Source organism: Saccopteryx leptura, chromosome 2 (genome assembly GCF_036850995.1).
Source record: "Saccopteryx leptura isolate mSacLep1 chromosome 2, mSacLep1_pri_phased_curated, whole genome shotgun sequence".
Taxonomy (NCBI): Eukaryota; Metazoa; Chordata; class Mammalia; order Chiroptera; family Emballonuridae; genus Saccopteryx; species Saccopteryx leptura.
The window spans coordinates 366157668-366182556 of record NC_089504.1 but is presented as its reverse complement, the minus strand read 5'-3'; the positions used below and the strand labels follow the sequence as shown (position 1 = coordinate 366182556).

Sequence of the window (24889 nt, the reverse complement as noted above, 5' to 3'; positions counted from 1 at the left end):
TTGGCATCCTGTAGACGGCAGCAGCACTCATCTCGCTGGAGGGGTGACAGGACGCAAGGCCTGGGCCTTGCCCTGAGGCCATCCCGGGCTGCACCAGGGAGACACAGCCCTCTCAGCATGTCCAGAGCAACAGAGAGGAACGTGGAAGGCTTTGAGTGTGTCGTGGTGAACAGAGCCTGGGACCTGGTAACAGCCACAGGCTGCCTCAGGAGTTAGTGCTGGAAACAGATCGCAAATCTGACTTCTCTCAGAAATAGGACCTTTTTTTGCCACAAGTGAATAGTTTCTCTCCTAACTTCACAAGAGGAGTTTGGTCTGTCGGGACTGTTAAGCTATTTGAAAGGGGACCAGGGAAGGACACGGACTGTATTTCTGAAAACCTAAAGTGCTCTTTAAGTTTTCTCTTGTTTAGCTGGGTAAGAACTTTCTGAGATAACAGAATGCATAGGGCCTGTGCTCTCTGTTGCTCAACAATTCTTTCTGGTGTGTCATCGTCCCTCACCTTCGCAGTGGGGATACGGAACCTGGAGAGCTGGGCCCTGGGCGGGGGCCTGAGCAGTGTCCTCTCCCCAGGGAGGAGCTGCAGTCGGTGCAGCGGGAGCTGGAGGTGCTCTCGGAGCAGTACTCACAGAAGTGCCTGGAGAGCTGGGCCCTGGGCTGGGGCCTGAGCAGTGTCCTCTCCCCAGGGAGGAGCTGCAGTCGGTGCAGCGGGAGCTGGAGGTGCTCTCGGAGCAGTACTCACAGAAGTGCCTGGAGAGCTGGGCCCGGGGCGGGGGCCGGGGACTGAGCAGTGCCCTCTCCCCAGGGAGGAGCTGCAGTCAGTGCAGCGGGAGCTGGAGGTGCTCTCGGAGCAGTACTCGCAGAAGTGCCTGGAGAATGCCCACCTGGCCCAGGCGCTGGAGGCGGAGCGCCAGGCCCTGCGGCAGTGCCAGCGCGAGAACCAGGAGCTCAACGCCCATAACCAGGTGAGCCCCCGCCAGGTGAGCCAGTGCTCAGGCTGGAGCCAGGCCTCAGCTTGAGGGAGGCTCTGACCCTCTGCAGACCCCTCCCGAGTGTCTGACGTCTGGCAGTGTGCTGACAGAAGCTCACTGCAGGTGGTGGAGTCGCGGCCACCGTGCTGCACGAGCCACCTGTCTGCCCTTGGACTCTGAGCCGTCTCAGTTCCTCCTCTGGTCGTTGCGGGCCGGGCTGGGGGATCATCGCTCCCTGTTCACTCTAGAATATTCCCACAGTTTGCCTGCTCCTAAGAAAATTGGGGTGCATTTAAAATCCTAGCTAACGGACAGATTCAAGGTAAATTTAGTTTGATAAAAGCTCTGTGGTACCAGATTGGACCACTGTCCTCATCTCCCCAGGCACTGAGCAGACAGACATGTGGGCCTGGTCCAGGGTCAGGGACTCCACAGGCCCGTGGCTGCCTGTCAGGGGTGCTCCACAGGGCTGGTTCTGCTCAGTCGCTGCAGTGGCCTGAGGTGACTACCAGTGGACAAGTGTCCATTGGAAAGAAGATGCAGACAGTGAGCTGGGGGGTGGCTGGAGGGCCTGGTCCTGTAGAAACTCAAACGGAACCACCATGAAACAGATGGATATGAGGTGTTAGTGATGACACGGTGTTCAGGGTAATGGACTCCTGCAGCCACTGCCAGGAGACACTTGCAGAGCACACACAGGTGGCTTACAGGGATGTGAGCTGCAGGCTCTTCCACCTGCGTGTGCCAGGTCTGAAAAGCACAAGCTCTGCTGGTGCAGTGAGCACACGCCCAGTGTTGGGAGAACACAGCCTTCCCTGGCGGGGCCGGTGGCTGCATCCCCCACACCCCTGTCTCGTTGCCGCCCCAGGAGCTGAACAACCGCCTGGCCGCAGAGATCGCCCGGTTACGGACACTGCTGACCGGAGATGCCGGTGGGGAGGCCGCTGGCTCACCACTCGCCCAGGGCAAGGATGCCTATGAGTTAGAGGTACTTCTCAGAGCCAGGCCCCTCCTCACCCGCTCGCACTGCAGCAGCCCCATGTGGGGACCAGGGGGCAGCCTGGAGGCAGCAGGAGGGAAAGGACTGGGAAGGTCCACACCACCCAGGACACGGGACCATGGGGGAGGGGCGTCCTTGGGAGACCACGGGACCTGAACCCCGTCCTCCCTCACCTGCCCTCCTTCCCGCCTTTCTGCCACACTGGAGACTAACCCCAACACGAAACACTTGATACCATATGCACACTGTAGCTGCTTGAGATTCTAGAACACTCTATTATCAGGATCAGGTAGAATCATCTTAAGGTAAAATGACTGATTATGTAAGACATCCTTTTAGAAAAGCACATAGATTTTTTCTTGTTCAATTAAAATTTCATCATGAAAAGATCTCCTACTGAATGATGGTGGAAGAGGCAGACTGCACTCAACAAGAGTTTCACAGGAGCCCCTCCTGGGCCCCTGGGGACTCCGTCTGGGGAAGTCCTGGGCCCAGGGCGGAGGAGGAGCTGCAGCAGTCCCTTCTTTCTGTTACCATAGTAACGTTTAAGCTGTTGGCAGGATTTAAATTTTATTTGCTGGCATTTTCAGTTCATATCAGTGAGGAAAAGAAAAGCGTCTGCTGCTCAGTGTGCGGAGGAGAGTCCTCTGCTCAGCTCTCTGTCTTTGCTCTCAAGACTCTGGAAGCCCTGTTGCTCTCTGACATCAACACCTAACTGCTCTCTCCCTCTAGGTCCTGCTGCGAGTCAAAGAATCGGAGATACAGTACCTGAAACAGGAGATCAGCTCCCTCAAGGACGAGCTGCAGACAGCACTGCGGGTACGGGCACCTCGCCACGGGCACCTCGCCATGGGCCGGCTCTGCAGGGCGGGCTCAGACGGGCAGGGACCGTGTCTCCATGACTCACTGAGGTCCCTGTGCTCAAGTGTCTTCGCCTATCCTAGAGTAGATTTCATAGTATTTTCATGAGGAGTGTGGTTTCAAAATCAAATTCTCTTAATAACCAGCCTTCTTGGAGATACAGTGAAAGTGGGGAGTCCCTGTCTCACTGAGTCCTGGTTCTCATGTCTCCTCATGCTTTGGCAGATGGTGAGAGACATGTCCTGGGAAGGGAGAGTTCGGTCAGCAGCCAGGCTCCGCCAGGACATTCTTGGAACCAGAGGGAAGATGCCAGGATCCCTTAGGGTACCTAGGACAGAGAGGGGGCTTTCCAGGCTGAGGTCACAGGGAGGTCGTGGGCAGCTCGGGCTGTGCCAGCTGTAGCAGGTCTGCACTTACAGGCCCCGGGGACCCTGTCATGTGGTCAGGAGGAGACTCGCAGCTCTGCCTGCTTTAGTTTCCTGTGTCCAGTTTCTGCCTTTGGACGACCAGCCAGGGTCTACCTGCCTCCTATGCAGCCAATGACATTCCCCGGCCAGTCCCCAGGAGCACTCCAGCCCCAGGGAGACAGACCACCGAGCCACTGGTGACCGTCGCTTGCTCTGTGCTTTTATCCTCAGGACAAGAAGTATGCTAGTGACAAGTACAAAGACATCTACACGGAGCTCAGCATTGTGAGGGCCAAGGCCGACTGTGACATCAGCAGGTTGAAAGAGCAGCTGAAAACAGCCACAGAAGCACTGGGCGAAAAGTCCCCCGAGAACCCCCCTGTGTCAGGATACGGTGAGCTCCTCGGGCCCCCGAGAACCCCCCTGTGTCGGGATACGGTGAGCTCCTCGGGCCCCCGAGAACCCCCCTGTGTCAGGATACAGTGAGCTCCTCGGGCTCTGGCTGGGCCTGGGTCGCGCGTGAGGGTTTGTTCGTCGAGTTACTGGGGCTGGAGTCGACGCAGAGAACTGACGTCTGTGATTCCGATTTTGGACTTACATGTCCTCACGGAAAGGGCACTGGTCCGTGGGGTGGGCGGGTGCCCTGGGGGGGACTCCTTCCTGTAGGTGCACTGATGGTGGACGTCTGCTGTTGGCTCTAGGGGAAGTCGCACACCAGTGTGTGTTTTCATAGTAATAACAATCTGCGTTTTTCCATTTTCCTAAAGAACTCGACAATTTGGTGGAAGAGGGTCTCGCTAGTTGCTCAATTCTGGGGTTTTACCATAAAATCTGCAGCGGGCCAGGGAGGAGGGGCTAAGAGAGGAGGCTTCCCACCGAAAAGATGTCCTGGTTCACTAACATCCAAAAAATCAACGTGCTTCTCTCAGGCTAGCTAAGGGTTAACGGCTGGGCTGCTGGAGGGTAAGGGAACAGTCTTTCCAGAGGCAGTGAGGCCCTCGGTGCTGAAATTTAAAATCAAACTATAGCCAATGGGGTGGTTAGGACAGCAGTGGCTGCTGAAGGAGCCCCAGGGAACAGAGACGATGAGGGGACAGCTCAGAATCGGGGTGAATGTGGATGTCCTGGGACCTGGCGTAACTTCTGAGAAGAAACAAGGGTATAGAGAGATCAAAAGATATATACATCAGCGGTAGAGCGTCGGCCTAGCGTGCGGAGGACCCGGGTTCGATTCCCGGCCAGGGCACACAAGAGAAGCGCCCATTTGCTTCTCCACCCCTCCGCCGCGCTTTCCTCTCTGTCTCTCTCTTCCCCTCCCGCAGCCAAGGCTCCATTGGAGCAAAGATGGCCCGGGCGCCGGGGATGGCTCCTCGGCCTCTGCCCCAGGCGCTAGAGTGGCTCTGGTCGCAATATGGCGACGCCCAGGATGGGCAGAGCATCGCCCCCTGGTGGGCAGAGTGCCGCCCCATGGTGGGCGTGCCGGGTGGATCCCGGTCGGGCGCATGCGGGAGTCTGTCTGACTGTCTCTCCCTGTTTCCAGCTTCAGAAAAATGAAAAAAAAAAAAAAAAAAAAGATATATACAGACTAATGAAAATGACAATACGACATATCAGAATCTATGGGATGCAGCAAAAGCAGTGATAAGAGGGAAGTTCATATCACTTCAGGCATATATGAACAAACAAGAGAGAGCCCAAGTGAACCACTTAACTTCACACCTTAAGGAACTAGAAAAAGAAGAACAAAGACAACCCAAAACCAGCTGAAGAAAGGAGATAATAAAAATCAGAACAGAAATAAATGAAATAGAGAACAGAAAAACTATAGAAAAAATTAATAGAACAAGGAGCTGGTTCTTTGAAAAGATCAACAAAATTGACAAACACTTGGCAAGACTTACCAAGGAAAAAAGAGAAAGAATTCATATAAACAAAATCCAAAATGAAAGAGGAGAAATCACCACAGACACCGTAGATATACAAAGAATTATTGTAGAATACTATGAAAAACTTTATGCCACTAAATTCAACCTAGAAGAAATGGATAAATTCCTAGAACAATACAACCTTCCTAGACTGAGTCAAGAAGAAGCAGAAAGCCTAAACAGGCCTATTAGTAGAGAAGAAATAGAAAAAACCATTAAAAGCCTCCCCCAAAATAAAAGTCCAGGCCCTGATGGCTATACCAGCGAATTTTATCAAACATTCAAAGAAGACTTGGTTCCTATTCTACTGAAAGTCTTCCAAAAAATTGAAGAAGAAGCAATACTTCCAAACACATTTTATGAGGCCAACATAACCCTCATACCAAAACCAGGCAAGGACTGCACAAAAAAAAGAAAACTACAGACCAATATCTCTAATGAATACAGATGCTAAAATACTAAACAAAATACTAGCAAATCGAATACAACAACATAGTAAAAAGATAATACATCATGATCAAGTGGGATTCATCCCAGAATCTCAAGGATGGTTCAACATACGTAAAACAGTTAATGTAATACACCATATCAACAAAACAAAGAACAAAAACCACATGATCTTATCAATAGACGCAGAAAAGGCTTTCGATAAAATACAACACAATTTTATGTTTAAAACTCTCAACAAAATGGGTATAGAAGGAAAATATCTCAACATGATAAAGGCCATATATGATAAACCATCAGCTAACATCATATTAAATGGCACTAAACTGAAGGCTTTCCCCCTTAAATCAGGAACAAGACAGGGTTTTCCACTCTCTCCACTCTTATTCAATGTGGTACTAGAGGTTCTAGCCAGAGCAATCAGATAAGACAAAGAACTAAAAGGCATTCATATCGGAAAAGAAGAAGTAAAGGTATCACTTTTTGCAGATGATATGATCCTATGCATCGAAAATCCCAAAGAATCCACAAAAAGACTACTAGAAACAATAAGCCAATACAGTAAGGTCGCAGGATACAAAATTAACATACAGAAGTCAATAGCCTTTCTATATGCCAACAATGAAACATTTGAGAATGAACTCAAAAGAACAATCCCCTTCACGATTGCAACAAAAAAAATAAAATACTTAGGAATAAACATAACAAAGAATGTAAAGGACTTATATAATGAAAACTATAAACCATTGTTAAGGGAAATCGAAAAAGATATAATGAGATGGAAGAATATACCTTGTTCTTGGTTAGGAAGAATAAATACAATCAAGATGGCCATATCACCCAAAGCAATATACAAATTTAATGCAATTCCCATCAAAATTCCAATGACATTTTTTAAAGAAATGGAGCAAAAAATCATCAGATTTATATGGAACTATAAAAAACCCCGAATAGCCAAAGCAATCCTAAAGAAAAAGAATGAAGCTGGGGGCATTATGATACCTGACTTCAAACTATATTATAGGGCCACGACAATCAAAACAGCATGGTATTGGCAGAAAAATAGACACTCAGACCAATGGAACAGAATAGAAAGTCCAGAAATAAAACCACATATATATAGTCAAATAATTTTTGATAAAGGGGCCAACAACACACAATGGAGAAAAGAAAGCCTCTTCAACAAATGGTGCTGGGAAAACTGGAAAGCCACATGCAAAAGAATGAAACTGGACTACAATCTGTCCCCCTGTACTAAAATTAACTCAAAATGGATCAAAGATCTAAACATAAGACCTGAAACAATTAAGTGCATAGAAGAAGACATAGGCACTAAATTCATGGGCCTGGTTTTAAAGAGCATTTTATGAATTTGACTCCAATGGCAAGAGAAGTGAAGGCAAAAATTAATGAATGGAACTACATCAGACTAAGAAGTTTTTGCTCAGCAAGAGAAACTGATAACAAAATAAACAGACAGCCAACTAAATGGGAAATGATATTTTCAAACAACAGCTCAGATAAGGGCCTAATATCCAAAATATACAAAGAACTCATAAAACTCAACAACAAACAAACAATCCAAATAAAAAAATGGGAAGAGGACATGAACAGACACTTCTCCCAGGAAGAAAAACAAATGGCCAACAGATATATGAAAAGATGCTCATCTTCGTTAGTTATTAGAGAAATGCAAATCAAAACTGCAATGAGATACCACCTCACACCTGTTCGATTAGCTATTATTAACAAGACAGGTAATAACAAATGTTGGAGAGGCTGTGGAGAAAAAGGAACCCTCATCCACTGTTGGTGGGAATGTAAAGTAGTACAACCATTATGGAAGAAAGTATGGTGGTTCCTCAAAAAACTGAAAATATAATTACTTTATGACCCAGCAATCCCTCTACTGGGTATATACCCCCAAAACTCAGAAACATTGATACGTAAAGACACATGCAGCCCCATGTTCATTGCAGCATTGTTCACAGTGGCCAGGACATGGAAACAACCAAAAAACCCGTCAATAGATGACTGGATAAAGAAGATGTGGCACATATACACTATGGAATACTACTCAGCCATAAGAAATGATGACATCGGATCATTTACAGCAAAATGGTGGGATCTCGATAACATTATACGAAGTGAAATAAGTAAATCAGAAAAAGCAGGAACTGCATTATTCCATACATAGGTGGGACATAAAAGTGAAACTAAGAGACATTAATAAGAGTGTGGTGGTTACGGGGGGAGGGGGGAGAGGGAAAGGGGGAGGGGGGGACACAAAAAAAAACTAGATAGAAGGTGACAGAGGACAATCTGACTCTGGGTGATGGGTATGCAACATAAGTGAACGACAAGATAACCTGGAGTTGTTATCTTTGAATATATGTATCCTGATTTATTGATGTCGCCCCATTAAAAATAAAATTATTGGCCCTGGCTGGTTGGCTCAGCAGCAGAGCGTCGGCCTGGCGTGCGGGGGACCCAGGTTCGATTCCCGGCCAGGGCACATAGGAGAAGCGCCCATTTGCTTCTTCACTCCCTCCCCCTCCTTCCTCTCTGTCTCTCTCTTCCCCTCCCGCAGCCAAGGCTCCATTGGAGCAAAGATGGCCCGGGCGCTGGGGATGGCTCCTTGGCCTCTGCCCCAGGCGCTAGAGTGGCTCTGGTCGCCGCAGAGCGACGTCCCAGAGGGGCAGAGCATCGCCCCTGGTGGGCGTGCTGGGTGGATCCCGGTCGGGCGCATGCGGGAGTCTGTCTGACTGTCTCTCCCCGTTTCCAGCTTCAGAAAAGTACAAAAAGAAAAAATAAAAAAATAATAAAAAAATAAAATAAAATTATTGAAAATAAATAAATAAAAAGAAAAAAGAAACAAGTGCATAGAAACATGCGGACAGGAATGTTTAGCTTTACATACGGGAACAAAAAACTGATTCTGCCTAAACAGTCCTCTGATTTCACCAAACAGGATTGTTTATGACGTCAGTACACAATGAAATACTGTGCAGTTCTTGAAAGAGATCACCAGATCACCACTGGTTGTGGTCCCGGTGGAGGTGATTACGGGGAGCCTTGGTCTCACTTGTTTTACAGGCTCCCTGGGCTCGGGAGAGGTGGGATGAGTGAGCAAAGGGGACAGCCGGGCAGCCCGAGGGAGGTGCCCCGGCCCCCCCAGAGCCTGGCCAGGTGCCCCACACAGCTGTCCTCATGTTGCTCCGTACTTTCAGTTGTTTCGAAAATGATCCAGTTTATTTCGTGGTTATTGGCTTTGAATTCCCTTAAAGCTGTTGAAGGAAATGTCATAAGTTTGTGGTCTTAACAGTCAGGTTGGGAAATTTTTAAAGATTCATTCTGGTTCCAGAGGCCTTTAGAAAACAATAACGGGTCTGTTTTCCTTCAGATATAATGAAATCTAAAAGCAACCCTGACTTCTTGAAAAAAGACAGATCCTGTGTCAGTCGGCAACTCAGAAACATCAGGTCCAAGGTGAGTCTGGGGTCCAGCCCCCCGGTGTGTGGGGCTTGCAGATGTTGAGGGGAGCAGCATGGGACAGAGCCCACTACAGCAGCAGCAGAGGGTCCCCAGGGCCCCAGAACTTGCCTGGCCACACACTTACCCTGCTGGGCTGGTTCTGGTGGCTTTGAGCCTCGTGTAGCAATGGAACCAGCAGTTACAGTGCCATCTGCAGGGCCGGGTCTGTGGGAAGCAGGGCTTGGAGTGAATTCTACCGTGGATCTCCAAGGCTAGTCAGCCACCTCAGCGCCCTCCTGGCTCAGTCCCATGGTCGGTGTTGTTCCTGCACACCCTAGTGTAATGCTGATGCTGGCTGCCTCTGAGAGGGGGGCTGCCCGCCCCCTCCCCAGCCTCCTAGCAAGTCCCCGGCCTCCGCCCCCCGCCCCCTGCGCCTCTCCAGGGGAAGGTGGGTGGAGGATGGGGAGTGAGGAGCATGTTGCATTTAGGATTGAATGTCTGTGTCTTACTTTTTGCTCTTTCCTCTGACAGTCCGTAATTGAGCAGGTCTCATGGGATAACTGAAACGAGCCCGCTTCCCGGTCCCTTGTCATGTAGGTAAACCACTTCTCACCACCCACCCACCCACCTGCTGCCCTCCAGAGGGTGCTGCCTGCATGCACTGCTCACACCTCCTCAGCAAGCTCCTCCTCTCATGTGACTTGAACTCATGCTGCTCCAACAAACACATCATAACCCAAGTGAACTGGGGAGCTGACCCCTGGCCCAGCCGGGCGAGCTGGCCCCCAGAGCCAGCAGCCCTGTGCATGTGGACTGCTCTGCGCGCTCGCGTTCTCTGGGAAGACCCCTCCTGCTCTTGGTCAGGAGGCGGACTTGACCCGCAGAAACCACTGACCAGCAGTCTCCCCTCACTGCAGAGCCCCCACCCAGTTTACAGGCTGGTGCGGGGCTGAGCCGGGTGTTCGGTGACCTGATCCCTCCTGGGTGTGGCTTGGGGCAGCCGCTCAGTAGAGCAAGGTGGTCACACGTGATTGAAGTGATTGGGGCGTTTTACCAGAACTTTTTTTTTAAGAGTTTATTTATTGATTTTACAGAGAGAAGAGAGGGTAGGGCGAGTGAGAAGTATCAACTTATAGTTGCTTCACTTCAGTTGTTCATTGGTTCTCTGGTGTATGTGCCTTGACCGGGCAAACCCAAGGTTTCAGACCAGCGACCTCAGCATTCCAGGTCGAGGATCTGTGCACTGCGCCCCCACAGGCCAGGCACTGTTTTCTTTTTTTAAACAAAGCAAAAGCTTTTCACTGGCTGTCATTAAAGGCAGTGCTGTAAAAGCCCTGGCTGGTTTGCTCAGTGGATAGAGCATCAGCCTGGTGTGTGGACAGGGCATACATGAGAAGTGACCCTCTGCTCCTCTCCTTTCTCTCCCTCCTCCTCTCTCACAGGGTCTGAGTCTACCTGTGGCGTGGCCACGTTCCCAGAGTAGAAGGAAGCCCTCAGTGTGCAGGGCCCGGTTCTGCTGGGCCACGTAGAATGGTGGGGACCTGGCACGTGCCCTTACGGTGCCTCTGTGATGCCAGGCGGGCCCCGTAGAGCACTGTGGGCAGGCACTCCCAGGAGCTGTCCTGCCCGTCTCCCTGACCCTGTTTGGAACGCCCCACCCCCACGGGAGAATGGGAATGCAGTCATCTAGAAACAGTGTGTCACTGGTGCTTTCTGGTGTGGGGTCTGACACACGCGGCCCATGTGTCTCACTTGGGCTTTGTTTTGCGCCCCGTCACGCAGAAGTACAGAAAGTCTCAGCACTGTCAAGTCAAAGCAAGCTTGTTGCTTAAGAACAGCACAGCTTTTCTGGAATTGGCCACCAGAAAAAACGTTTCCCCCGAGTCCTCACGGAGGCCCCGGTCTGGTCGTGTGAGTGTGGGTTCATAGAGGTGTTCCCCAGGGAGGCTGGCGCTGCGGGGTGAGTGAGCCCCAGGGCAGCTGGCTGCTCCGAGGGCCTTTCTCGCGGTGTGCAGGGTTGGGGCTGTGTTGAACAGCTGGGTGCGGCCGTGCCGGCACTGAGCCTGCAGCCTTGGCCTGTCCTAGCCAGCCCCTCCTCACCTGCTTCCTGGCTTCCTGTCCCTGCCCCCAGCAGGGCCTGTCACTCAGGGGTGTCTGATAGTGCAGAGCTTTGCATCCAAAGGCAGGATGCTCACTGTCCCTTAGGTCTTAGGACTGGTGGTTCCCTGCTGCCTCCAGGGGAAGTCCCCAGCCAGACAGAGCAGTGTGGCACGGGACGGGGCTGCCTGTGAGCAGGCACTCAGGTCCGGGGCCTTCTGCACTGGCCACAGCTGTGCCGGCACCTGGGTGAGGCTGACGCTGTGCGGACAGCAGCCCAGACCTGAGCCCAGACCTGAGCCCTTGGGAGAGGAGACGCGAGAGCGTCCCAGGCTGTTGTGCTCAGTCAGGGAAGCTCGGGTTTACCGTGGGGTGTGGATTTGTCCCCATTCTCTGACCTGCTCAGTGGCAAGCTTCAAAGGTAACCTTGACCACTGCTTACGTGGCGGCCCGTCTGGACCAGGGAGTTTTAAAAAGGTTAGCAGCTGGCCAGTGCAGTTAAGAACAAATCAGCCTTAACTATAAGTATCTGCACTGTCTCTAAGGCCTGTGTTTCATGTGCTTTCTAATAAAGACTAGCAGAAGTCTTAGACTGTAAAAGTTATTTTTATTAAAAAAAAAAAAAAGCAGTAGAACCCTTTATTTAAAAAAAAAAAAGGAAGTTCACGTACAGTGTGAAAAGCAAGCAGAGTTGCCCTGGATGATGCTGGGGAACACCAGGGCCACCCCACTTCCCTCAAACGTAGGAGGAGACGGGGTCCCCAGGGGTCTCTCCCAGACGCCCCCTCAGGCATCAGGCTGGGCTCCCCGGCCGGCTGGCACTGGTGTGATCATCTCCTCTGCCCTGGGACCCACCTTGAGTGTTGTGGGCCTTAGTGGAGCCCGTGCCCGTCAGCTCCAGCGGTGGACGCGGGTGGACGCGGGGAAGCTGGTCGCTCTGCGTCTGGCGCTGAGACTGCCGTGCAGGTTAGATGGCGGCTGAGGACCCAGGCCCTGCGAGCCCGTGCCGAAACGCCCTTCACCTGGTGACGCTCTCAAGTGACGCTGCCTGTCTCCTTTAGAGATTAAACCTGTGGGAAAAGCCTCCAAGAGTCAGGTGTCCCTCCTGTGAGGACACAGTTAAACTTTCCTCGAGTCCCACAAGAACCGATTGGCTTTACATTTTGAAAATTTCAATAGATATGTTGACATGTTCCCAAATCTCCATAATAGTCCCAACAGGGTTTCTCATCAGGGCGGACTGAGCAGTGGTCTGAGGGAGCAGGCGCTGCGCTCGGCCAGGGCTCTCTGGCCCTCCTCGCACAGGCCGCAGGGGGACGGTCAGGGGAACCAGACGTGGACAGGCCCACCGGGAGGAGGACACAGACGGGCATCCCTCTCTGGCCCTCCTCGCACAGGCCGCAGGGGGACGGTCAGGGGGACGGTCAGGGGAACCAGGCGTGGACAGGCCCACCGGGAGGAGGACACAGACGGGCATCCCTCTCTGGCCCTTGGCAGCTCTTCTCTTCCTGGCTGTGTACAGAGCCCTAAGCTCAGCGTTCAGCTTCTCACGCTCATGGTCTTGTTTCTGTTCTGTTTCAGTTTCTCTTTCTCAGTCAGATAACACCATTTCACAGGAGACGGCTGTCCCCTTAGCATGCCCACTAATCTCTGAGGAGCCCTCCTCCCGCCCCCGACTGCAGCCTGCCCCGCCCCGCCTGGTGGCTAACTGCTCTCCCCTGCTCTCCACCCAGAGTCTGAAGGAAGGCCTGACGGTGCAGGAACGCTTGAAGCTCTTCGAATCCAGGGACCTGAAGAAAGACTAACTGGGTCCCCTTCGGTTTGAACACACACCCTTCCCGGCTTGTGGCAGCACAAACGCTACTTTTCGTCTGTACCTTTATTTTTATTATTATTGTCGTTGTTACTGTCATTATTAACTGTGGGTATGGATGCATGAGAGACAGGCTTCTGGGTTGTTCACACCACTCTGCTGTGTTGATTCCGACTTCCTGTTGTCTACCCAAGCTCTGTTCCCCGTCGTATTCTAAAGTAAGCCCAGCAGTGGGGGCTGGGGGCGTCCCGTCCCCCTGTCGTCCACCTCACAGCAAGCCCTCAGTGAGCGGTCACTGGCAGTATTGAGGCCCAGCAGCCTGACGATAAGCTCGCTGTTGTGCCGAGCGCAGTGTTGGCCGGCCGGTGGCGAGGGCTGTGCTGCACGCTGGGCCCCTGGAGAGAGGACAGCTGTTGGGGTGTGGTCTTCGTGGCCCCAACACCGAGGCCCAGCCTGCGGGAGGAGCGAGGGAGCAGGGCGAGGGCGCGGTGTCGCCACGACTCATCACCTGGGAGCTTGGGAGAGGTCAGCATTTTGTATTTGTTCCACTAACGCGGCTTAGAACCACACCTCAGATAATTGTGGTAGACTTCTCACAACCTTGGAAATGTCGAAACAGCCTTTCCTATTTTTGTTTGTTTTTTATTAAATCTTGCACAAAACCCCACCCCTCTCATTCCTTCCTCCGCTCGCTCCTCTCCCCGCCCCCAGGAACCCCGGCTTCCCATGACCACTGGGCCTGTTGACCTGTGGCCGGGAGTCAGACTGGAGTTGCAGATGGGAATTCCCTCAGGCAGTCGTTCAAGGGAACAGCTGGCTGTTTTTGTCATCTCTGAAAAGAACCTGATGTTGCTTTCAGAAGGTCAAGAGAAGACTCCTGTGTTAAGTCAAGAAGAAAGTGCAGAGGGTGTCAAAATCAGATGAAAACTGCCCGTTAGTTTGCGATCTTAACTCTGATTAACCTGAGATCTGCTGAGTTCTTTTTTAGTGTTAACGTATGCTAATAACTGCTTTTTTTAACAGGCTGGGTCAGACCTTTTTAACTGCTAGAACACACTGTACAACGTGTCCTGAGAAGATCTTGAATGGGGGTTTCTATGAGAACTGTTTTTTTTTTTTTCATTTTTCTGAAGCTGGAAACAGGGAGAGACAGTCAGACAGACTCCCGCATGCACCCGACCGGGATCCACCCGGCACGCCCACCAGGGGCGGTGCTCTGCCCCCCAGGGGGTGATGCTCTGCCCATCCTGGGCGTCGCCATATTGCGACCAGAGCCACTCTAGCGCCTGAGGCAGAGGCCACAGAGCCATGCCCAGTGCCCGGGCCATCTCTGCTCCAATGGAGCCTTGGCTGCGGGAGGGGAAGAGAGAGACAGAGAGGAAAGCGCGGCGGAGGGGTGGAGAAGCAAATGGGCGCTTCTCCCATGTGCCCTGGCCAGGAATCGAACCCGGGTCCTCCGCACGCTAGGCCGACGCTCTACCGCTGAGCCAACCGGCCAGGGCCTATGAGAACTGTTAATGCTAAGTTAAGGATAAAAGCGGGTGGGAGCCAGCTTGGCACCCCCAGGAGCATGCTGGCGGTGGCAACGCGGACGTCTGGGCACTGACCCCGCCCAGCGGCGTCTGCCCGTCCACTGGGTCATGCCAAGGGCGTGCGTCCACTCAGCTTTAGTTCTTGAGCTGGTTTGAGAGTTTCTGGGTACAGAGATGCGTTTGGGGGTAAACATGTAGAGATCATTTTGCTCACTTTCTAGACTAAATCAGTGGACAGGGTCACGTGGGAAAGCTGGACAGGCGTGTGTGGCGTCTTCTCGCTGGAATGGACCCAGAGCCCTGCTGCCGTGAGGCTTCCCTGTTCACAAGCTGAAGTCCTAACTCACGCCTGTCACTCTCTAGCTACTGTTCATGTTTTTAAAAGGAAGAGAATTTTAGCTGTTTTTTTTTTTTTCATTCTACTTATCAGATACCCCCAACAGGTCAGTTGACCTTTCTGCATCACTCAGACGGGAGTACCCAGAGGCATATCTGGGACCTGTGGTCCATGCTGTCTCCAGAGCGCGGCTTCAGCCGTGTGTCCTCCAGGGCAGAGTGATGCTGTTCAGCAGGACTTGATGGACAGGCCTCGCTGCCTACCCTCTGCAGCCCTCTGGCCACTGGGACGTGTGCCATTCCTTTGGAGCACTGGCCACATCTGGCACGGGTCCCTTTGTGACTGCCCGGCTGCCTCCAGCCCCCTAGAGGTTTCTGGGAGGTCCTGCAAGCAGCCGAGCCCTCTGCCTGAGGACTGGGAATGTGTGGCGCAGGAACAGGTTGAGGAAACATTCGTTTTATTCACTGTCCCTTGAGGTCAGAGCTCAGGAACCCTGGGAAAGGAAGGGTTGAGTACAGCACTTGGGGTCAAAGGCAGAGGCCAGGGAGGACCTCTTGGCACTGCAGCCTCTGTATAGGACTCGCTCTCCTGGGGCTGGTTCAGTCTGGGGTTGCCAGGAAACAGACTGCGAATGCTAACTGGGCAAGAAGCGGGCACTCTGGCCCGTCCAGCAGAAGGGTGGGCCCGCTGCAGCCTCCACAGAGTGTGCCGAGCCTGCCCGGCTTGCTGAGGGTCGTTTAGAGTGACCGCTGCTGTCAGGCTGCAGACCTGGTCTGAGCTTCCTGCTGCTCAGTCCTGTTGTCCAGTTAGTGAGCAGCAGGACAGAAGAGGGTCTTCCCTTAGGGTCCCCATGCACAGTGCCCTCCACGTGTTCCCTGTGTGGCTCCTGGGGAAGAAAGTAGCCACCTGACCGCTGAGAAGAGGAAGAGCAATGATGCGGTTGAGCTGGTTTCCGTGGAGGGGGCTGCGAGCCCAGGGGCTCCGTGCTTGCTCCTGGCACAAAGCAGGCGGCAGGAGAAGGGGCCAGCTCTTCCAGCTGTAATTATTTTCCTGCAGATGTTCATTCATTCATTTGTAATCTGCTAGCACCTGCAAGCAAGCTGTGGCAAGCATATTAATGGGAAGACGAAACAGGTTGACAGTTTTTGTGAACACACACACTCTTCGTGGTGTGCACAGGCACAGCGACGGGCATGTCCCAGATCTTCCTCATTCCTCGTGGTGACGCCCGCGCCTGAGCAGAGCTGACCGCTGCTCAGAGGACTGTGGCTCTCCGCAGCCCCTGGCGGAGGTGTGACCGCGGACGGGGGACTAGAAATGGAAGCTTGTGCAATAAGGTGTCGACCTGAGTCTGAATTTGTGGGAGGAGGTGATGGCTGTTGTGGGTCAGGGGGAGGCCACACAGGACTGTGCGGGCTCATCAAGAGCCAGAGGCCGGCCCCTCCCTGCGAGTCCTGCAGGGCAGGGCAGGGCCCTGAGCTCTGGCCCCACAGTGAGGCCTTGGGGCTTGCACAGGCCATGCTCTGGAAGGCAGGGAGGGAACTGCAGTGTTTAAGACAGCATTTGTGACTCTCAGAGTCTGCCCGAAAGGAACTCTGACAAGTAAGGCCAGGAAACAGAATGGATGTATCCATAATACCACTGACTTCACTACAGAGCTGGGCGGGACACTTGCGTGGGGCCTGAGCCTTTCTGTCACTGCTGCCTGGCGGTCCCTGTAGCCGGTCTGATTTTAAAATCATGCTGGGTGCAGGGGCACAGTGCCTGCCCCAGCCCTGCATGGCCTGGAGGCGGAGCGTCCGCCCTGGGACCCTGGGGGTGTGCTGGTGCCCTGCCAGCTTGACCTGGTGGAATACTGAGGGCACCCAGGTGTATTCGTGCAGCAGTACACTCAGCCGGCTGTGCGCTCCTCCTCAGAGAAGGTTTCTCCCTCCCACCCTTGCTCGTGACACCCGCTGCGCTGGGTGAGCAGCCTGGTCCCTCTGGCCTGGGGCCTGTCTCCAGGGCGAGGTGGGGGGGAGGGGGCCCCTCCCTGGTGCCTACCTGATGCTTCCCAGTGGACCACACCTCACCACTCTCACACGCAAGACGTCCTCCAGGGAGTGGAAGCTATTTTCACTCTGAAAATGCAGCATCAACATTTACATTCCCTGAAGGTAAAGCTTTGCTCATCACTGCCCTAAGGAAGCTTGGAATTGGACATTTTCCTTGAATCTTTATACATACAATTTCAAAAACCAGTATTTAGCGATCCCCTTAATCCCAGAAAATGAGGTGTGAACATAAGCATTTTTCAGAGTTTTGCAAAGGACAGAAGAATACAGTATTATACCTAAAAGAAACTAAATGCTAAAAGAAAAAAATTGGCACATTAATTCAAAACGTCACTTCTCTGGAAACATCAGTCATTTGGAATATCTCACCCTGAAAATCCTGGACAACTGAGTTACTGCAGTGTTTTATGTTAAACAGGCATTTGCTTTATAAATAAACTTCAGCTGTTGCCCTAATAGTGTCTCTGCTGGGTCAGGGTGAGTGAAGGCTCCTGGTGCAGCGGCCTCCACGGGGCCCTTAGGAAAGGCTGGGGAGGGTGTTGACCCGGCCCCAGACTTCCTGCCTTTTAGTGTAGGCTCTCTGCCTTCGGTCACTCTGGAGAAAGTTACTGGACTGTCCACACCACTTTCTCAGTCGGATGCGAAACACACAGACTGCTCCCCTCTGGCCTCTCTACACCTCCAAATCCCTAAAGGGTCTGAGCTCAGTCAGACACTAGACTTCTCATCCTAGGAAAGGTCTTATTCACCTGAGACAGGTCTAAAGGTCAAGTGTTTCACCGTTCTCAACACCAAGTAGCCGGACACACGACACTTCCTCAGCCAGCCGCAGGCAGGCAGTCCTGAGCCTGCGCTGAGGGGCCTGCGGTCCGCTGTCCCTGTGTTCAGCTCTGTGTGCTGACGGGACGGGCCGGGCCGGGCCGTGCTCTCCACAGTGGAGCGCTTAAAGAAGAGTCAGGCTGAAGTGAGGTCCTCGTAAACCCCGCGCTGGGTTCTTTCCTAGGAAGACGACAATACACCCAATACAGAAACACGTTTGCTTGAAAAGACCCAGCCCTTCTGGCCTTTTGAGAACAATCAGTTTCAGGTATTCTTCTTCCTCTATAAAAGGCAGAGGCTGGCCTTCTCTGAAGTCTTTCGACAGAAGCCTCTCAGAGCAGGAGTGACAGCTCAACCCAGACCACCCCTCTGTGTGGCACAAGGGACTAGCTGCTTCAGCACACCTCAGGTCCCTTCCTCTAGGCGTTCATGCAGGACTGTGTGACAGCGTAAGCTACAGCACACTCAGTCTGGTTTCCAGTGTCTCTGTGTTTAAAAGCAGCTGGTTTTCCCACCCTTTAATAGAACCATTTATTATTTAGAGCACGCAGTGTAAATATTATTCAGACATCACGATCAGCATTTTTGGGACAAAGTGGTTTTTTTGTTTGTTTTTGAATTGTATGCAGACATCCCTATTTAAGACAGAAAAACAGCTTTGGGTACAACCTTGAACCCCAAACCAACATTATAAGGAAATGTGTTTAATGACCTAAGAGCTTTGGTCATTCAGTCATTCAACAGGCAGTTTTCAAGACTACAGTGTCTCCAATAATAATAACCCCAGCCCAGTGCTTTCCACTGAGAAAACTCTAATACTTGTTCTCGGTAGAGCTATTTAAAATCCTGGAGGAGAATGAAGAGAACAAAGAACAGGACAGTCGCATCCTGACCAGACCCTTTTGTGGAGTCATTTAGACTTGTAAGGAGACAGCTGGTGTCGGGCCTGCACCCTGGGGGGGCTGCGTGCAGACTCCAGGGGGGGCTGGACTGTCCCAGCTCTTGGCTGGTATTGTGTACTAGCACGAAGGTGCAAAACTCAGTGCTGTCACTGTCCAGTTCACACCTCTCAGAGAGGGAAGGAAACATTTAGTCACAAAGTAATTAGAGCTGGGTGGTACAATACAGAAACAGCTGAGGTCTCAGGCTGCAGCGTTGAGGTTGACGGGAGCAGGGCTCCCCAGGATGGAGTCTGAGCACAAGAGGAAGGAATTGTCAGAGGGTCTGCCCACCTGCTGCCCTCACGTTTCCCATGCACTTTGCCCTCTCCCCCTTACAACTAGTTATAGCACCTGTTTCAGTTGTACTTTTTTAGAAAGCTAGGAATAGAATAAGAACAGCACTGAATTACTGTGTTACGTTTATATCAGAAAACTTCAATTAAAATGGATTTTAGGCTTTACCTTTAGTATTTATGACACATCTGATTTACTGTTAGGATTCAAACCAGTTAAAAGTGATAAGAATTGGCCTGACCTGTGGTGGTGCAGTGGATAAAGCGTCAATCTGGAAATGCTGAGGTTGCCGGTTCAAAACCCTGGGCTTGCCTGGTCAAGGCACATATGGGGAGTTGATGCTTCCTGCTCCTCCCCCTTCTCTCTCTCTCTCTCTCTCTCTCTCTCTCTCTAATGAACAAATAAATAAATAAAAATCTTAAAAAAAAAAAAGTGATAAGAATTAATTCCTATGCTTTTTCTAAGTGATATTTATAAAATGTAGTTTCTGAGTGACTCCACAACAGTTATAATTAGTGATTTTTCTATCAGGGTGAATGTCTCAATGCAGCTGCTAAAGAAAAAAACTGCCCAGCTGCTGGGGGAGCTGGTCCACAAGCACAGTGGACAGTGTGGGCAGTTCTGCCACTGTGAGGACTCGGGGAATAAGTCACAGCCACCACCAGGCACTTCAGCAGTCAGGTGATCGTGTTCAAAGAACAAACCGGTGTCATTTCAACTGGTATTCAGTTTCTGTACGTTGCTAAGTGATGATGTTCGCCAGACTCAAAGTCACTGCAGAAGGAAGCAGAGGCCTCTGGGCTGCGGCCGCCCCCAGAAGCAGGGGCCACCTGTGGGTCACCCGTCAGGCTGCAGGGTCCTCCTGGTCAGTGAAGCTGCTCTGTGTTGTTGACAATTCAAGAGTTTTAAGGTTTAGTTTGAGACTTAAAAACAACAAAGCTTCTGAGCAACTGTTCCCTACAACTGAAGTATAACTCAAAATATTGATTTCCTTGTGCGACATGCTAGATTCCCATGGGTATAGCTGAACATTTCTATTTTGTAAATACTACCTAACTTTACATAAACTATATCATAATAAACTATTTTTGTATCACCCTTTGCATGCTGTGAATGAGGTTTTGTTTAATGAAGACACATGAAAAATAGGCAGGTCAAAAGTCAGAAACTGGTCAGTAGTCTAGAGATTTGTAATGAGTTTTTGTTTTATTACTTTTTTTTTTTACAGTGTTTTTAAAGTTGTGGGTTGTCAGCATTTTAAGAATCAAATTTCACATAGAAATCCAGTGTCACGTGTTCACATGCAATGCACAGAAAGAAAAATTTTATATCCAATGTCTAAGGTATGTTGGCTTAGTTACAGAAACCTTCAAGGGGCCAAAATAACAGTAAATACTGATGAGAGAAAGGAACTATAACTATCCCATTCCTGCCCCTTTAGTATTAACTTTATTACAGTAAAGTTGTACTTTCTGTGTTTTTATTATTTTATTTATTCATTTTAGAGAGAGGAGAGAGAGAGACAGAAGGGGGAGGAGCAGGAAGCATCAACTCCCATATGTGCCTTGACCAGGCAAGCCCAGGGTTTCAAACCAGTGATCTCAGTATTCCAGGTTTACGCTTTATCCACTGCACCACCACAGGTCAGGCTGTACTTTTTGTTTTAAAAAAAATGTATCTTACAACCCTGGCCACTTGGCTCAGTGGTAGAGCGTCAGCCTGGCGTACAGGAGTCCCGGGTTCAATTCCCGGCCAGGGTACACAGGAGAAGCGTCCATCTGCTTCTCCACCCCTCCCCCTCTCCTTCCTCTCTCTCTCTCTCTTCCCCTCCCGCAGCCGAGGCTCCATTGGAGCAAAGTTGGCCCGGGCGCTGAGGATGGTTCCGTGGCCTCTGCCTCAGGTGCTAGAATGGCTCTGGTCGCAACAGAGTGACGCCCCGGATGGCCAGAGCATCGCCCCCTGGTGGGCATGCCGGGTGGATCCTGGTCGGGCGCATGCGGGAGTCTGTCTGACTGCCTCCCCATTTCCAACTTCAGAAAATACAAAAAAAAAGTATCTTACATCATGACCTAACACACAACTGCAACCTAAAACATCACAAAATAATGCACCCTTACTAGTACACACTCTGTAGTACAGACTCCTGTAGAATGTCCCCATTCTATTTTTTTTTTTTTTTTCATTTTTCCGAAGCTGGAAATGGGGAGGCAGTCAGACTCCCGCATGCGCCCGACCGGGATCCACCTGGCATGCCCACCAGGGGGCAATGCTCTGCCCATCCGGGGCGTCGCTCTGTTGCGACCAGAGCCATTCTAGCGCCTGAGGCAGAGGCCACAGAGCCATCCTCAGTGCCCGGGCCAACTTTGCTCCAATGGAGCCTCAGCTGCGGGAGGGGAAGAGAGAGACAGAGAGGAAGGAGAGGGGGAGGGGTGGAGAAGCAGATGGGCGCTTCTCCTGTGTGCCCTGGCCGGGAATCAAACCTGGGACTTCCGCACGCCAGGCCGACGCTCTACCACTGAGCCAACCGGCCAGGGCCTTCATTTTTATTTTATTACTTTTTTTTTTTAATGAGAGGAGGGGAGATAGACTCCCACATGCAATCCAACCGGGTGGGCATTTGGAAAATCCACCCTTTCATGATTAAAAAAAAAAAAAAAAAAAAAACGGAAGAGAATGCCTTCACTATGATAAAGGCCAGCTATGAAAAACCTACAGCTGACATCAAACTCAATGATTAAAAAATGAAAAGTTTTCCCCAAGACAAGCCTGTCCTCACCATGTCTGTATAACACTTGACTGAAGATTCCCACCAGAACAATTAGGCGAGAAAAGCACCCATATGGAAAAGGAGTAAGTAAAATTATCTCTCCTTGCAGATGACATGATCTTGTGTATGGGAAATCCTAAGGAATCACACACAAAAGAAATCAAATGAGTTCAGCAAGTGTGCAGGCTACAAGATTTATACACAAAAATCAATATTTCTATAAACTAGTAATGAACAAATTTAAAAAACAAGTCCACTTGTGTTATCAAAATTTTAAAAGTGTAAGACTTGTACACTGAAAGAAATCAAAGGTGTAAGTAAATGGAAAGACATCTGATGTTCATGGATTTTGGAAGACAAAGTTATTGTTAAAGTGGAGCTACTCCCTACCTCAGTTGAGCTACAGATTCAACACAATCCCTATCAAAATCCTACCTGCTTTTGCAGAAGTTGATCAACTGGTCCTAAGATTCATATGGAAATGTAAGGGGACCCAGAATACCAAATCAATGTTGGAAAAGAACAGAGGACTCAACACTACTGGGTTACAAACTTACTTTACGATCAATTGCTTTTCAACAAGAGTGCTAAGACCATTCAGGGAAAGAATAGCTTTTTCAACAAATAGTACTGAGACAACCAGCTATCCATATGCAAAAAATAAATAAATAAATCTTGGACCCTCTACCTCACTCACGTTATACACAAAACTAACTCAAAATTGATCTAAATATGAGAGCAAAGAGTAACTCTTAGGGAAAAGAATAGGAGCAAATCTTTGAGAGCTTGACTTGGGCAGTGGTTTCTTAAACATGACACCAAAGGACAAGGAGCAAAAATAAAATGAATGATATCATTAATAACATGCAAACAGTACCATCAAAAAACTGAAAAAGCTGCCCAAATAATGGGAAAAAATATTTGCAAATCATATTTCTGATAAGGGACTTGTATCCAGAATATACAAAGAACTCTTGTAAGTCAACAATAAAAAGGCAACCCAATGGAAAAAAGAAATGGGCAAAGGGAATGAATTGGCATTTTTCCAAAGAATATACAAACAACTAATACGTACATGAAAAGATACTCAGTATCAGTCATCAGGAAAATGCAAGTCAAAACCACAATGAACCACCTCATAGGCCAGCTATAATTCAAAAGGCGAGGTAACTATTGGTGGGCATGTGGATAAAAAGGAACCCTCACACAATGCAGATGGGAATGCAAAACGTGCTGTCGCTTTAGAAAAGTCGGGCAGTTTCTCAAGTGGTCGAATGGAGTCACGTGACCCAACAATTCCATTCCTAGGCATTTCCTCAAGAGAAACACATGTCCACACAAATGTGGATGTTCATATAACATTATTGTAAGAGCCAAAAGGTGGAAAGAGACCATATGTGTAACTGATGAATGAGTCAACAAAATGTAGTATGGCCACAACTGAATACTATTCAGCTATTAAGAAAAGTGAACTATTGAGACATGCACATGCCACAGCGTGAATGGCCCTTGGAAACATGAGAAGTGGTAGAAGGCGGTACAAAATCCCACGTAATGTTGGGTTCCATTTGTACGAAATCTCCACAGCAGGTAAATCCATAGCCTGAAGCAGGTTAGTGGTTGCTAGGGGCAGAGTTTCTTTCTGGGGTGCGGAAAATACTCTGGAATCAGACCTGAGGATGCTTGCACAACTCTGTTAACATACTAAAAGCCACTGAATCGCATTCTTTAAAAGGGTGAATTTTATGTTATATAAATCTCAATGGTGTTATTTTAAGAATAACCAGTTGTTTTGAAAACCAGTTTAAGAGAACTAAAATGGTACTTTACAATGCAGTGTAACTGTTGGTTCATTCAGAAGCTCTTGCTGTGACAGTTGGAAGACAGTTAAAGCCGTATACTTCTTCTACCCGCGACAATTTACTTTTTAATCACCAGCAGTTGCAAGAGCTTAAAATATTTTAAACTTGTGTCGATGCGTGATTCACTGTGCACAATGTCAGGTTTGTTGTTAAGCGTTATCACTGCCCCATAGTTCCAATGACAACCTTGAAACCATGAGGCGGTAGGGTTTGGGGGAGTGTGCTCGACTCTTCTTACAAGTAACTGCCCCACCTCCTGGGGGAAATGACTGCTTCCTTTCAAGTTTCGCTAGAGGTGGCCATGACAGACATTTGCAGGCAGAGAGCAGCTTCAGAGGACACACTACACGAGCCCCCTCCCAGCCTGTCTTCCATGCTCAGGCCATGCCTGAGGGTTGGCAGAGGGCATGCCGCAGTTCCAGGGGTCTTCAGTGCTGGACTAGGCCCCCAATAACTGCTGCTTGGTGCAAAGCCACTTACTCAGTCCAAAGTTGTGATTCACTTCTGAATTAACTAAAGAGTTCATTTGCTTTTATGGACCCTGACACCCGATGTGAACCCTGCAGGCTCCCCTGGAATACCACACATGCCTGAGTCAGCTCCATGGCCCTGGTCCTGCCTGACCACCCCTTGTCACACCTCTCCTGTCACAGGAGGGTGTGGCCAGTGGAAAGGTCAGGGTCTCTAGCACTTGTGTGCCAACGCCTCACCTAACTGGACAGAGCAGCCTCCAGTTTGGAGGTAGATCCTGGCACTGGCCCTCTCAGCCCCCGTGCCATCGGAGGCAGGTGTCTTGCATTGCAAGTTCTCAGAAAGGTTAACCATTATCTAAAACTTCGGAAAACAAGAGGAACTATAAATAGTTACATTAAAAATTGTAATATCGTTTCACCATTCTGAAAACAACAGTCTAGGTAGCTTGACTAGATTCCCCTTTGTGCACGGTTGTTGATGCGTTGGAGCTGTGAATGCCAGCCTGCTTCTGGAAGAAAGGGGTACGATCGTCGCTGAGACCTAGGCCCTGCACGGGGAGTGGGCTGCACATGAGCCCACCTTCCCCAAGCAGGCAGATAGGCTGCAAATCACACCAGGGTGTAAGTGTGTCTTGGAAACACTCTGGGACATCCCCAGGGAACACCGTCAGGTTTACTCTGAGAGACCCCTATGTTCGCCAGCAGTTTGTCACTGTGTGTTGCCTCCCCCCCACACACAGTTTTACTTAATATAGAGCAGCCACACTTGAACGCCAGAGTAAAAGGCAAAGAGACACACAGTACAAATATTCCAG

General features: G+C 50.2%; 1 protein-coding gene and 1 long non-coding RNA gene across 10 annotated transcripts in view; one reads left to right on the top strand and one right to left on the bottom strand.

The window, feature by feature from the left end:
- The window catches only part of MPRIP (myosin phosphatase Rho interacting protein), a 172014-nt gene extending 158352 nt beyond the window's left edge, over positions 1-13662 (top strand). For 5 of the 9 annotated variants that reach the window (XM_066365085.1, XM_066365084.1, XM_066365082.1 and 2 more), the window contains 7 exons: positions 687-720; positions 840-965; positions 1840-1959; positions 2704-2790; positions 3471-3633; positions 9015-9100; positions 12916-13662. In XM_066365085.1, the coding sequence (XP_066221182.1) occupies positions 687-720; positions 840-965; positions 1840-1959; positions 2704-2790; positions 3471-3633; positions 9015-9100; positions 12916-12987 (688 nt within the window). In that variant the 3' untranslated portion in view covers positions 12988-13662. Of the gene's footprint in view, positions 1-686; positions 721-805; positions 966-1839; positions 1960-2703; positions 2791-3470; positions 3634-9014; positions 9101-9616; positions 9679-12915 lie in introns of all 9 variants that reach the window. The other 4 variants (XM_066365080.1, XM_066365087.1, XM_066365081.1 and 1 more) reach the window with 3 other exon arrangements.
- Positions 13065-19195, bottom strand: LOC136392669 (uncharacterized). Its single transcript, XR_010748960.1, has 2 exons — positions 14498-19195; positions 13065-14090 (listed from the first exon to the last, which is right to left on the bottom strand). It is a non-coding gene; the product is annotated as an uncharacterized lncRNA (long non-coding RNA).
- Positions 19196-24889: the final 5694 nt, after the last annotated feature.